The sequence below is a fragment of the Thamnophis elegans genome, chromosome 1 (genome assembly GCF_009769535.1).
Source record: "Thamnophis elegans isolate rThaEle1 chromosome 1, rThaEle1.pri, whole genome shotgun sequence".
Classification (NCBI taxonomy): domain Eukaryota; kingdom Metazoa; phylum Chordata; class Lepidosauria; order Squamata; family Colubridae; genus Thamnophis; species Thamnophis elegans.
The window spans coordinates 158308418-158321711 of record NC_045541.1 but is presented as its reverse complement, the minus strand read 5'-3'; the positions used below and the strand labels follow the sequence as shown (position 1 = coordinate 158321711).

At 38.5% G+C, this 13294-nt stretch overlaps 1 protein-coding gene across 1 annotated transcript in view; it reads right to left on the bottom strand.

Annotated features, from left to right (window-relative positions):
- The window catches only part of LOC116506349 (maestro heat-like repeat-containing protein family member 2B), a 61082-nt gene that overhangs the window by 34432 nt on the left and 13356 nt on the right, over positions 1-13294 (bottom strand). Inside the window, exons 10-16 of the mRNA XM_032214052.1 lie at positions 11059-11099; positions 9654-9786; positions 8912-8925; positions 5881-5916; positions 3763-3870; positions 2751-2870; positions 234-359 (exon numbers count right to left, since the gene is read on the bottom strand). Coding sequence (XP_032069943.1) covers positions 234-359; positions 2751-2870; positions 3763-3870; positions 5881-5916; positions 8912-8925; positions 9654-9786; positions 11059-11099 — 578 coding nt within the window. The remainder of the gene's footprint in view (positions 1-233; positions 360-2750; positions 2871-3762; positions 3871-5880; positions 5917-8911; positions 8926-9653; positions 9787-11058; positions 11100-13294) is intronic.

Genomic DNA, 13294 nt, shown 5'->3' with positions numbered 1-13294 from the left:
CTCCAACTAATGAGTTCTAGTGATACAAGGAGTAGACATCACTGAAAATAATTTGTGAACCATCACTTTCCCCACAAAGGGTCTTACATTCTGATGGGAAAAAAGGTGTTGGTTGAAAAAAGAATGTTGTTTATGTATTGTAAAGAGGAAGTAGATCAGTACAGATTAAATTCAATGTATGTGACCTACTATTGAATAGGCATGTATTAGAGCTGAACTACCAGCTTATTTACCTTATAGCGATTGATAATCATAGACATCTTGATTGTCAAGTGTACCCCAGCTCCAAATTCATGAAGTATGGCCAATGTTAGATCCAAATGACCCATGGCAGAAAAGGACAGAATCTGGATGACTTTCTGTAAAGGGAAAAAAAAAAACACCATATTGTCCAGAATGAATAGTCCTGTAACTTTCCTGGAAAATTCATATGCTGGGAATGTACTTATAATACAATACAATAGCAGAGTTGGAAGGGACCTTGGAGGTCTTCTAGTCCAACCCCCTGCCTAGGCAGGAAACCCTATACCGTGTCAGACAACTGGCTATCCAACATCTTCTTAAAGACTTCCAGTGTTGGGGCATTCACAACTTCTGTAGTCCATTGAGGACTACATGTTGAGTGCGGTTGGTCAGCCAGGTACAAATCCATCTGGTGGTGATGCTGTCTAACCCACATTCTTCTACTTTATTTAGTAGTAGGTTATGGTCTACCTTATCAAATGCCTTACTGAAGTCCAAGTCAACTATATCGACGGCATTCCTCTGGTCCACTAATTTTGTCACATTATCAAAGAATGCAATAAGATTAGTCTGGCATGATCTGTTTTTGACAAAGCCATGTTGGCTTTCGGCTATTGCTTTGTTTGCTTTTAGGTGTTCACTAATTCGTTGCTTATCTTTTCCAGAATCTTTCCTGGTATTGAGGTCAGGCTGATAGGTCTGTAGTTTCCTGGATCTGTTTTTTCCCTTTTTTGAATATGGGAATCATATCAGCTCTTTTCCAATCATCTGGCAGTTCCCTGGTGCTTCAGGATCTCTGAAAGATATAGTTCAGTGGTTCTGAGATCTCGTCTGCCAGTTCCTTCAGAACCCTGGGGTGTAATCTATCCCGGTCCTGGTGATTTGAACTCGTCTAGGGTAGACAAGTGCTCACTTACCATTTTCTTCTCTATTTTAACTTGTGTTCCTAATCTGATTTTTGTGGTGTTGTTTTTGATAGGTTGGACTGTTTTATCCCTTTGTGTAAAGACAGATGCAAAAAATGAGTTAAATAGTTCTGCTTTCTCCCTGTTGCTTGTCACCTTGCCACTTTCTCCCAGCAATGGACCAATTGTTTCCTTAATTTTTTTTCTTGTTTTTAACATGTTGGAAGAAGCTTTTTTTGTTATTTTTTTACTTTTGTGGCAAGCCTTTCTTCATTGTGAGCCTTAGCTTTCTCACTTCATCTTTACATGCTCAGGCTATTTTCTGATATTCTGCCTTAGTTATGTCCTCCCCCTTTCCACTTTTTATACTTATCTTTTTTGTCTTTCAATTTGCTAGAGAGTTCTTTATGCAGCCATGCTGGTTTCTTTTGGGAGCTGTTATTTTTCTTCTTCATTGGTATTGTGCTAGGGTGGGCTTTTGTAATCTCATTTTTCAAAATTTCTCAAGCTTCTTGAGTTGTTTTCCCCTTGAGGATTCTCATCCATGGAATGTTTCCCAAGCACTCTCTAAGTTTATTGGAATTATCTCTCTTAAAGTCCAAGACTCTAGTTTCACTTTGTTCTACTGCTTGTGTTTGCATAATGTTGAATTCCAATATTGCATAGTCACTTGCCCCCAGGGTTCCTGTGGCTTCAACATCTTCTATCATTTCGTCTCTATTAGTGAGAATTAAGTCCAACATGGCTGATCCCCTTGTTCCCTTCTCTACTTTTTGGGAAACAAAGTTGTCTGCTAGGTTTGTTAGAAACCTGTTGGCTGTTCCACTTGGTGCAGAGTTTGTTTCCCAGTTGATGTCAGGGTAGTTAAAATCCCCCACTCCTATTGTGGTATGCTTCCTACATACCTTAGTTAGCTGACTAGCAAAAAGTTCATCTACTTCCTCTGCTTGGTTGAGTGGCCTGTAGTATAGACCTGTGGCAATGTCATTCCCCCCACTCAATCTTTAATATTGACCCAAATGCATTCAAGATAGTTCGCATCATTGTTGTGCTCTATTTCTGTAGAGAGGTAATTATTTCTTATATATAGTGCAACTCCACCTCCTCTTTTATTTGGTCTATTTCTTTTAAATAATTTTAATCTTTCTAGCTGCATATTCCATTTGTCGGTTTCACGTATGACTAATCTTGTCTCTCTTGCTGAAATCTGCAGAAAATTGTTATCCTATAGTCTTCTCATGAAGACATCTGGACCGGAGTACATGTGGGCAATCTCCCATACTCTCTTTATCCAGAGAGATTCCAAAGAATTGGTCTATCCACTGGTTTCTTGGTCATTATGGTGGTCATAGAGTCATCTTCAGCTCACCATACCTCCTAAATATTGTTCTTGCACAGAAATGGTCATGTTAATCAGTTTTTAAAAGCTGTGTGGTTTTTTTGAAAATTCTAGATGTAGAAGTGAGTGGGCTCCAGGCCCTGCTTAACCACAAAACCACAAAATACCCTTTCTTGGCTGAAAAGCAGGTGTACAAACACCAGGTAAAATAAAGAAACATAATTTCAACAATAAAGAAATAAATATTCAAAAAGGCAGCTTACATCTCTCTCAGATGCTTTCATATAATCAGCGTTTTCTATCAAGTTTTGTATTGTACTCTGAACAAAAGTAAAATCCTCACAACTTGTCAGAGAAATTCCCCAACATTTACAGAGGAAACTCTGAAAAAAAAAACAAGTGAAAAAGGAGAGCATATAATGGCTGCTCAACATTAAAACTAATTTGCATGTAAAATTAAAATTAGTATTATTTAACTAAATACATGAGCATGATAATTCCCCATTTTACAATAGCAAAAAATGCAAAACACATGCTGCAGTTACACACACACAGACCACCACCAACATCAAGAAATGTCTACTACTAAGCAAAACCCTTTATGTTGGTGTCCTAAATAGCTGGTGTTAAGTATATCTCCTTTTGGAGACTAGAGTTGAGTAGCAGAAGGTAGCAAGGAATGTGCTGCTGAATAGTCACACTATCAATCACAGCCGCTAAAGTTAAAACAAGGATAACTTTACTTACGTTAACAAAAATAAAGTAGGATAAACATTCTCCAAAACAAGCGATAAGTAGTCTTGAATTATATACACAGTCTATGATACAACACGTTGGTTTACAGATGCTCAACTCACGATTCACCATGTAGACAGGTAACTAGCACACAGAGTAGCCACCATCTAATATACAGTATTCAACTTCAATAACAAGCACGGAGAACATACAGGAACAACCAGTAGTAGTTCCTACTCCCTCTTATGGCTGATTAAAGCAACAGCATCCAATCACATCTCACTTGAGCATTTAAAGTGACAGATACATTATTTCAATCATGGTGTGTGTGTGTGTGTGTGTGTGTGTATGTATGTATGTATGTATGTATGTATGTATGTATGTATGTATGTACAAGATTAAGATTACATCCCTAACAGCTGGTAAAAGAAATTGGCTCATATATGAGAACCAAAGCTTCAAGTCATATGTAAGTCCGCAACAAATTAATTCGAAATGCTGCTTTCAGCAAGGAACTGATAAACAAACAAACAAACAAACCTTTTCAGTTGACTCATCACCATAACTGGTCATCTGACTTTCTAATTCTCTACTCAAATTCTGAGTCCATGTGCTATCATCAATGGTTTCCAGAGATCTTCTGAGAAACTATGAATAAAGACAATCAAGTGTTTTGGATTATCGATGTTATTGAGTGACCAAGTAACCCTGTGCTCTAGTATTATCATCAATCACACAAGCAGTTAGGTTTGTACCACATCTTTCTACTCTGGAGAGCACTCAAGGGGCTAAAGGGTTCCCCTCGCACATATGTGCTACTCGTTCCTGACTCTAGGGGGCAGTGCTCATCTCCATTTCAAAGCTGAAGAGCCAGTGCTGTCCGAAGATGTCTCCGTGGTTATGTGGCCAGCATGACTAAATGCCAAAGGAGCATGGAACGCTGTTACCTTCCCAACAAAGGTGGTTCCTAATTTTCTACTTGCATTTTTACATGGTTTCAAACTGGTTGGCAGAAGCTGGGACAAGTAACGGGAGCTCACTCCGTTATGCAGCGCTGGGGATTCAAACCGCCGAACTGCCAACCTTTCTGATCGACAAGCTCAGTGTCTTAGCCACTGAGCCACCGCATCCCTTACTCAAGAGAATTTAAAAAACAGAAACAGAACATGAAATGTTAAAAGCAGAAACTAAAAATAATCAATTGGCAATAAAAAGTGCAGTGAAAGAATGCTTCTTTACCAATTTTGTTTTTTTAATTAATTATTTAAAAAAAATATGGAACAGACCAGTGAAAGAGAAAGAAATAATACAAAACTATAATATCAGAAAGTATTCCAAAGGTCCTTTTTTTCAAAAGGTACTGGACTTTTTTTTTTAATACTTTGTTTCTCATACAATAAGCTTTTTTGGTTTTCAGAATTAAAGAAGCTTCTTGGATGAGAAGCAAAATGTTTTCAAAGAAGAAAAACCAAGAAAGCCAGTTGCCTTTTGGAAAAAGCATCTTTACGACAACCATGGCCTGGATTGAGAATCTCTGTAGACAATATCCAAAAATAGTCAAAGAAGTTGTAAAGTTATATACTTAGGGCTCAGTATATCACTGATTAGGGAACAGTTATTTTTAAGAAAATGAGTTTCTGTGAATGAATTTTGAAGGGCTTTTAAAATTTCTGATTTAAATGCCAGTATCTTCATTATATTATTATTTAAAGACAAACCATCTGGGGGGGAGGGGTGGACATGGGACGGGACAAAAAGGAATTTAAAAAAAAAGAAAAAATAAGAGTTTGTTGGACCTTGTTTTTTCTCAAATTATAGCATAACTTTCTCCTTTTATTCCCTCAAAGCAGAAAATGTATGTCCCAAATGAATGGCTCCAAAGCACGGAAATCCTAATCCAAAAACTCCTAAATTTTAAAACTTCAGCCATTGCAGTCCATGCATCAAAAATTCTCTTGTGATTTAATTTTTCTAGCAATAGAAGTAGCCTACCAGAAAATCTGGAATCACCTGGATATTCTCTACAACTAGCCAGTGACCAATGGTTAGAATTGGTCACAATGGAAGGAAGGACTCACTGGAGAAGAGCCTAATGCTGGGAATGACTGAGGGCAAAAGAAGAAGGGTATGACAGAGAATGAGGAGGCTGGATTTAGTCACCAAAGCAGTGGGCGTGAGCTTAAATGGACTCCAGAGGATGGTAGAGGACAGGAAGGCCTGGGGGAATATTGTCCATGGGGTTGTGATGGGTCGGACACAGTGGTGGGTTTCAAAAAATTTTGGAACCTCTTCTGTAGGTGTGTCCTGCTTTCCGGGTCCACTGGTGGAACCTCTTCTAACCGGTTCAGTAAATTTGACGAAACGGTTCTACCGAATAGGTGCGAACTGGTAGGAACCCACCTCTGGTCGGACATGACTTCACAACTAACAACAATGGTTAGAATTAGGGTTAGGTTCAAGGCAACATACAGCAATCCTTCATCTAATTTTTACTCATAACAGTCCTGTGGGTTTCTCCTCCTCCTCTTACTTCTCTGTCTCCATCTTCTTCATCATCATAATCATCTACTTTCTCTTCCTTATTTAAGGTGGAGAGTGTATCACAGCTCTTCAAGGAGTAACAAGCCTGTGTCCATTGAAAAAGTACCAGTATCTTACCTGCAGCAACTTCTGCTCCCATTGCTCTCGGCTGGTCTCTATTCTTCCTGCAAGCAATGAGAAAAATAAATGTTTTGTTGGATTATGACATTTACCCATTGCCTCATTTTAACCATGAAACTAATAGTCCATGTACTTTACTTATAATATACAGTAAAGTACTATTTACTTATGAAAGCCTGTTTGGTGTAATGTAAGGCACCAAGCTAGTATCAAGAGACTGTGGAATCTAGTCCCACCTTAGGCAAAAGCCAACTGGGTGACTTTGGGCCAGTCATTCTATCTCAACCCAAAGAAGCAGGCAATGGCAAGCCACTTCTGAAAACATGCCAAGAAAACTGTAGGAACTTGTCCAGGCAGTCACCAGGAGTCAAGAATGACTTGAAGACACAAATTATTTGTTGGTTTACAATATTCCTACCTAACGTGAGACCTTGCGATTGCTGTTGCAATCTAAGGAGCATAGTTTTTTTCTGCTGGACCTCCCTCCATGAAGCACAGCATTGCTGCCCGAGTAACTGGTTTTCATTGCTGAGTTGGTGGTGGTAACCCTGAAGCTAATAGACATTGGGGATGTTGAGCTGCCTCTTCCTTGGCTGCCTTTAAATGAAATACGAAAAGGCCTTGAATGAGACTTGAAAACATTCTGAACTGAAGAAACTTCTTGGATTAGAAGCAAAATGTTTTCAAGGAAAAAAAACCCAAGTCCAGCTGTCTTTTGGGAAAGCACTTTTGGGACAACCATGACCTGAATGATTGAGAATCCCCATAGATTTATGTGAATCTACCTATTCTTGCTATTATTATTATTATTATTATTTAGTTAATCTTTGGTGAGATTCACAGCCTTTGGGGCTGGTTGGTAGCTCAACAGCTCGAGTCCTAACCAAGGATCTAGGAACTGTTAAGGTAACGGATATAAGTTGTTCCAAGTAGGGTGGTTTTTTGTAGAGTCAGAATGTTCAAATCAGGTAAATTTAGAATTTTCAAATTGTGAGGTGGCCCTTTAGGGCTCCAATTACAATTGGGACAACACATGATTTCTTTTTCCACAGTCGCTCAACCTCAATTTGCAAGTCCAGATATTTTGTGATTTTTTTCTTGCTGTTTATCTTCAATTTGTGCATCACCAGGTATTGCAATGCCAATGAACCATACTTTTTTTCTTTTCAATTATTGTTATGTCTGATGTGTTGTCTTCTCTCATTACAGAGGCAACATTTGCAGTTGGTGGTAACATGTTGTATTTTTGCCTTCATGCAGTTTGTAGCTAAGGCTTGTTCTTGAGCTGCTAAAATAAAGCCTCTGTTTCTTTTTTCAGTGCTCCTGATCTTAACCAGTTCCAAGTTAGCTTTTGGTCAGCTTTGCCTTCAATACTTTTCAAGTATTGGCTATGCATAGCTTTGTTTTTCCAATTTTCAACTCGCTTCTCAATTACTTCTTTCTTATATTCAGCTTTTCACTTAGTTGTCTTTAAAAGGCCTCCTTTATTTACTTCCTTAATCATTGGTTCTTTACTTTTCTGGATGTAATCATTCAAGCTGTGTTTTTCTTCTTCCACAGTCTGTTTTACTTGTAGGAGTCCTCGACCACCCTCTGCTCTTGGTAGATATAATCAGTCAACATCACTTTTAGGGTGTAAAGCATGATTCATTGTCATAAGCTTCCTTGTTTTTCTGTCCAAATTGTCCAACTCCATCTGGGTCCAGTCAATTATTCCTGCAGAGTATCAAATCACAGGTATAACCCAGGTATTTATGGCTTTTATGATATTTCCTCCATTCAATTTGGACTTTAATATCTTGCAAATTCGTTGAATGTACTTGGCTGAAGTTAATTCCTTGACTTTATTATGCATTAAGTCAGAGGCCTCTAAAATCCCCAAGTACTTGTAGCCTTCTTCTGGTTTTACTGCCTTTATCATTTCTTCATTCTCAAGTTCTATTCCATCATCTTCTATGACCTTGCCTGCTTTTGTTGCCATTGTTGCACATTTGTCAATTCCAAACTGCATACCAATGTCTTGGCTAAATTCTTTTGTGCTTTCAATTAATAAATTCAGTTCAGCTTTTGTTTTACCAAACAGCTTCAAATCATCCATGTACACCAAGTGCGAAATTTTCAGTCCTTTCTTTGCAAGTTCGTATCCATAGTTCATCTTCTTCAAAATGATTGTCAGTGGTAGCATTGAGAGTATAAAAAGTAGGGGTGAAAGGGAATCATCCTGGAAAATGCCTCCTTTAATTTCAACTTCACCCAGTACTTCTTCATTAGCTATAAGCTTCGTTTTCCAGAGGTTCATTGAAGTTTCCATGAATTTTTGTATGTTGCTGCTGATGCCAAAGATTTTCAGGCATTTCTTGATCCAGCTATGGGGAACTGAATCAAATACTTTTCTTATAGTCTATCCAAGCCACAAATAGGTTGGTTCATCTTTTCTTTCAATTCTTTAGGATTAGTTTGTCAATCAGCTGTTGGTCCTTTGTTCCTCTTGAATTTTTGCAGCATTCTTTCTGTTCTACAGGAAGCAAGTTATTTCTTTCCAAGTATCCATAAATTTGGTTTGCAATGATACTAGTAAGGAGCTTGTATGTTGTTGGCAAACAGGTGATTGGCCCATAGTTTCCAGGATCCTTTCCTTTTTCTTTATCTTTTTGGATCAAAAATGTCCTTCCAGTTGTCATCCATTCATCATTTTCAGGTGTTTTTAAGATCTGGTTCATTTGGGCTGCCAATCTTTTGTGAACACTTGTAAGTGCCTTTAGCCAGACGCCATGTAACTCATCTGGTCCAGGTGCACTCCAGTTCTTCACTTTTCTTGACTGTCTTTGTACTGTCTTTTGTTATTTTCACATCTTCCATTTTATGCACTTTAATAGAATTCTCAATCTGTTTGATCCATTTTGCATTTCTGTTGTGCTTCTTCTTGTTTTCCCACAAATTCTTCCAGAATTTCAGAATTTTCTCTTTATCAGGCTTTTCATTTATTGTTACTCCATCTCCACTTTCTAAGCTCTTATAAAACTGGTACTGATTTGCTCTGAACTGTGAGTTTTCCTTGAATTGAGTTACTCAGTTTTCATATCTTTTAATCTTTTCAGCAACGGCAACAACCCTCTGCTTCAGCTCTTCAATTACTATCGCAATCTCCTTATTCTCCAAATCGTATCTTGCTTCCAGGCTGCTTTTGACCTGCTTGTTCTTTAGCTGACCTTGCCTTAGGTTCTTCAAGTTGCTCAAGTCTCCATGAAATTTTTTGATCTTCAATTCCAACCAAATTTTCCATTTAGGCTTCCTCTTCTTGCCTCTTTGGTTCTTTTGTATTTTCAAACCCAATTCTTTGGTGGTTATGAAGTGGTGACTATCATCATCGTCATCATCATCATTGTAGTAGTTATTAATAATGCTGACTGACTGCTGCCTGGTCTCCCCCACACGCCACTTTCCCAGTGTCTTTTTTCGGCTGCATTTGATTTTCTTGCTATTTCAAGAATTTTCAATGACAGGAATGTCTTATGCATCTGCAAATCTTAAGACAACCCTATGCCTCTTATCCTCCCCCTTCCCAAACCAAGAAGGACTAAATGTTTAGTTGTGTGCACTTTGATTCTGAGGACCACTGATGATCTAAATGTGACCCTCGTCATGCCATTTGGGTCCCTGCCATGCAGACAAAGAACTTTAGTAGAACAAGTAAGATTAGGATGGATGACAGTCAGAATGGATCAATCAAATCATTTTATTATATTATTTTATTTTCATCATCTACTAACCTTGGAAGGATTCCCAAAGAAAGGGGATTTGTTTTGCCCACAGTTTTCTGACTGCTGGGTGGATATTGGTATGGAGCATGTGTAAAAGTTGAAGGGCCCAACTACCTCTTTGGTTAGGATTTGAGGCCAAGACCTGTTGGTGGGAAATAGAACAGAGTTGGAGTCCCAGGTTTATTTTTAAATATAAAGCATAAATACATGAGTTATGAAGACTGAAATCTTAAACAGGGGCTGGGACTAAAGCCTTATTAAGGATAAGCAGCAATTCATGCATAATCTCTAATAAATGAATGTTTGCCATGATAGTAGCGCTTCATACTATCCAAAGAACCTGGTGGTGATGTAAATATTATAGGTAGCAGGATTAAGTATTGGGACATCAGCAATCAAATCTGAATCTCCCGTCCCCAGTTTCTGAAATATGAAAGAAGGCAATGGATCTGCAACAAATGACGATGCTCCCCCCACAAATGATGACATACAGCGATGATGTCATCATACAAAGGTCATCATTGCTTTCTTGCATCTGGTGTTTGAAGATATAATCGTACAATGTCACTTTTGAACAGCATTTTGGCAACTTTAAGATGGAACTCAACTCCCAGAATTCTGCAGCCAGCATGCTGGCTGGGGAATTCTGGAAGCTGAAGTCCACAAATCTTCAAATGGACAAATTTGAAAAACACTGCTCTAAAAGGTTTGCTTTCAGAATTGCCATTTTATTGCTAGGGGCTAAGACTTCCCAGAATACGATGAATGTAAAAGAAAATACAAAAAGCATACTTTCACAAATATTTTTCAATTATTTCCACACTATTGATTTATTCTAGTGATTTTAGAGTCATCTACCCTTTACGGTGACAATACAATAGTCAGCAAAATAGGATCTGTGTCACTTCAAAATGGCTTCAGAATACAGATCAACAGTCTTTGTAAAAGGAAGCAGTTTGATCTTGGTTTGCTATGGATTCCTTTACTTTTGAAATGAATATCCAGTTTCCAAAATTCATGTCTGTCTGACACAAGAAATAATACACAGTAATATGGTAGCTTCTTTTGAAGTTACTATATTAATAGCAATAGCACTTAGACATATACCACTTCACAGTGCTTTACAGGCCTCTCTAAGCAGTTTGCAAAATCAGCATATTGCCCCCACAATCTGGCTCCACATTTTACCTACCTCGGAGGAATGGAAGGCTGAGTCAACCTTGAGCCTGGTGAGATTTGAACTGCCAAAATGCCACCAGCAGTCAGCTGAAGTAGCCTGCAGTACTGAGTCAAAGTACTGTGCCACCTCGAGTGGTACACTATCTATCTAATCTAATACTTGCAGTATTAGCATATTACAATTATTTATACTTAAGTTTGAAAAGGAGAATATTTTATTTTAAGCATTGCTCACCAGAAGCCTTGCTACCAATCCTTGGGCACTTGGAAGATTTACTAAAAAGAGAACAGCAACAAATATATGTTATAGAAGATTCGAAAGAATGCAGTAATGTTTTGCTATTCATTTCATATAATTCCCAAATTTGCTCTCCAGGATAACTTTTAAGAAGGATGAATTTCCTTCTAATTGCTTCAAAATCTGAAATGATACAGAAATTTGCACCTACCTGTATTTTTCGGAGTATAAGACGCACCCCAGTATAAGACGCACCAAGATTTTGAAGAGGCAAATTTGTAAAAAAAAGTAGGTAGGGAAATAAAGAGATAGAGAGGGAGAGAAATACAGTAAATAGGTAGGGGGAGAGAGAGAGAGAGAGTAGTTAAGTAGGGAGGGAGATAAAGGTAGGAAGAGAGAGAGAGAGGAGAGGAGAAATAGAGAGAGAAATAGAGAAATACAGTAGGGAGGGAGGGAGAAAGAGAGAGTGCGTGTAGGTAGATAGGTAGGTAGTGGGATAGAGAGAAATAGAAAGAGAGAGAGTGAAATACAGTAGATAGGTAGGGAGAGAGTAGTTAGTTAGGTAGGTAGATAAAGGATAGACAGAGAAATAGAGAGATAGAGAAATACAGTAGGTAGATAGGTAGGGAGAGGGATAGAGAGAGAGAAATAGAGAGATAGAAATACAGTAGATAGGTAGGTGTTTCTGCTGGCACAGCACTTGATCAATGTAATTCTCATCAATCAGTTTAAGAGCTTATCAAAAGGGGAAAAAATGTGTTTGGACTCTGCAAACCTCCCAAAAATGGCCCATTTTTAGGAAAACGGTCTGTTTGTTTGTTTGTTTTTTCAAAAAAAAAGGCATGAATAGCCTTGTGGGGGCTTGCAAAGTGCTGCTGGGGGGTGGAGGGGCCAAAAATGAGTCAAAAATGGCCCATTTTTTGTGAAAATGGGCTCATTTTTGTCAAACAAAATGAATAGATAGCCTTATGGAAGCTTCTAGAGATTGCTGCTGGGGGCTGGGGGGGGGGGGGAAACGGCCCATTTTTGGCTCATTTCTGCCCTCCCCAGCCCTCAGGAGCTCCCTGAAAGCCTCCTAAAAGCTATGCATGGCCATTTTGGTGAAGAGGTGGGGTTTCAGGAGGCAAAAACTGCTGTATTCAGTGTATAAGACGTACCCAGATTTTCAGCCTCTTTTTTGAGGAAAAAGGGTATGCCTTATACTCCAAAAAATATGGTATATGGATAAATAGGAAGTGATCACTATTCTAGATAGTGGTCACTTTCTCAATCTGGACAACTTTAAAATGTGTGGACTTCAATTGCCAGAATTCTAGGTGATGAAAGCCCACAAATCTCTGTCAACTTTGGAAAAAAACTGGTGAAAATGCTTTTCCTATCAAATCACTAATTGATGCCCCTTAGAAAGTCCATTCTTCATGAGCTACTAGATTCACTGGCATGCTTTGTCTATGATCCATGTTGCAAGGAATTGCAAAATACAGGTAATCCTTAACTAAGACTGGACACCCCCAAAAAGTTTACAGAGTCAGTCTATTGCCCCCAACAATCTGGGTCCTCATTTTACCGATCTCGGAATGATGGAAGACTGAGTCAACCTTGAGCCTGGTGAGATTCAAACTGCCAAACTGCAGGGAGCCAGTGTTCAGTAGAAGTAGCCTGCAGTACTGCACTCTAACCACTGCACCACTGCAGCTCTATCTGTAGGGTCAAAAAGTCATGCACCTAAACATCATTCTAATAGGTACAGCTAGATATTTATTTAGAGTTGTAAGGATAGGAAGTCAAGTAGTAAATTAGCATGCATGGCAGGAGGCAGAAGTGTCCAGTTAGCATCTGAAAATACAATATATTGAACCAATTTCCCACTATACATGCAAATAAAAAATTATAACTTTTTAAGTTATAACATTTTAAGATACTAACATGTATAGCACAATGTATCTATTTCTTTGGTTTATTGTATGCTTTTGTCTTACTTGGTTAAGGTTTAGGCAAAGCATACCTAATGAGATATGGATACATAGATCTATGCATGTTTGTAACTATTTTAAGAATCTCCATGTTCATATTTGTTCCTGTGCGCAGATCCAATGAAATGTACTGAATACTTTTTCCTCTTTACCTGGTGGCTTCCTCTACACCAGGGGTGTCAAACTCGCATCGTCATGGCGTCAACACATGACGTAACATGACTTTTCCCCCCCTTTGCTAAACTGGGCTGGAGTATGGC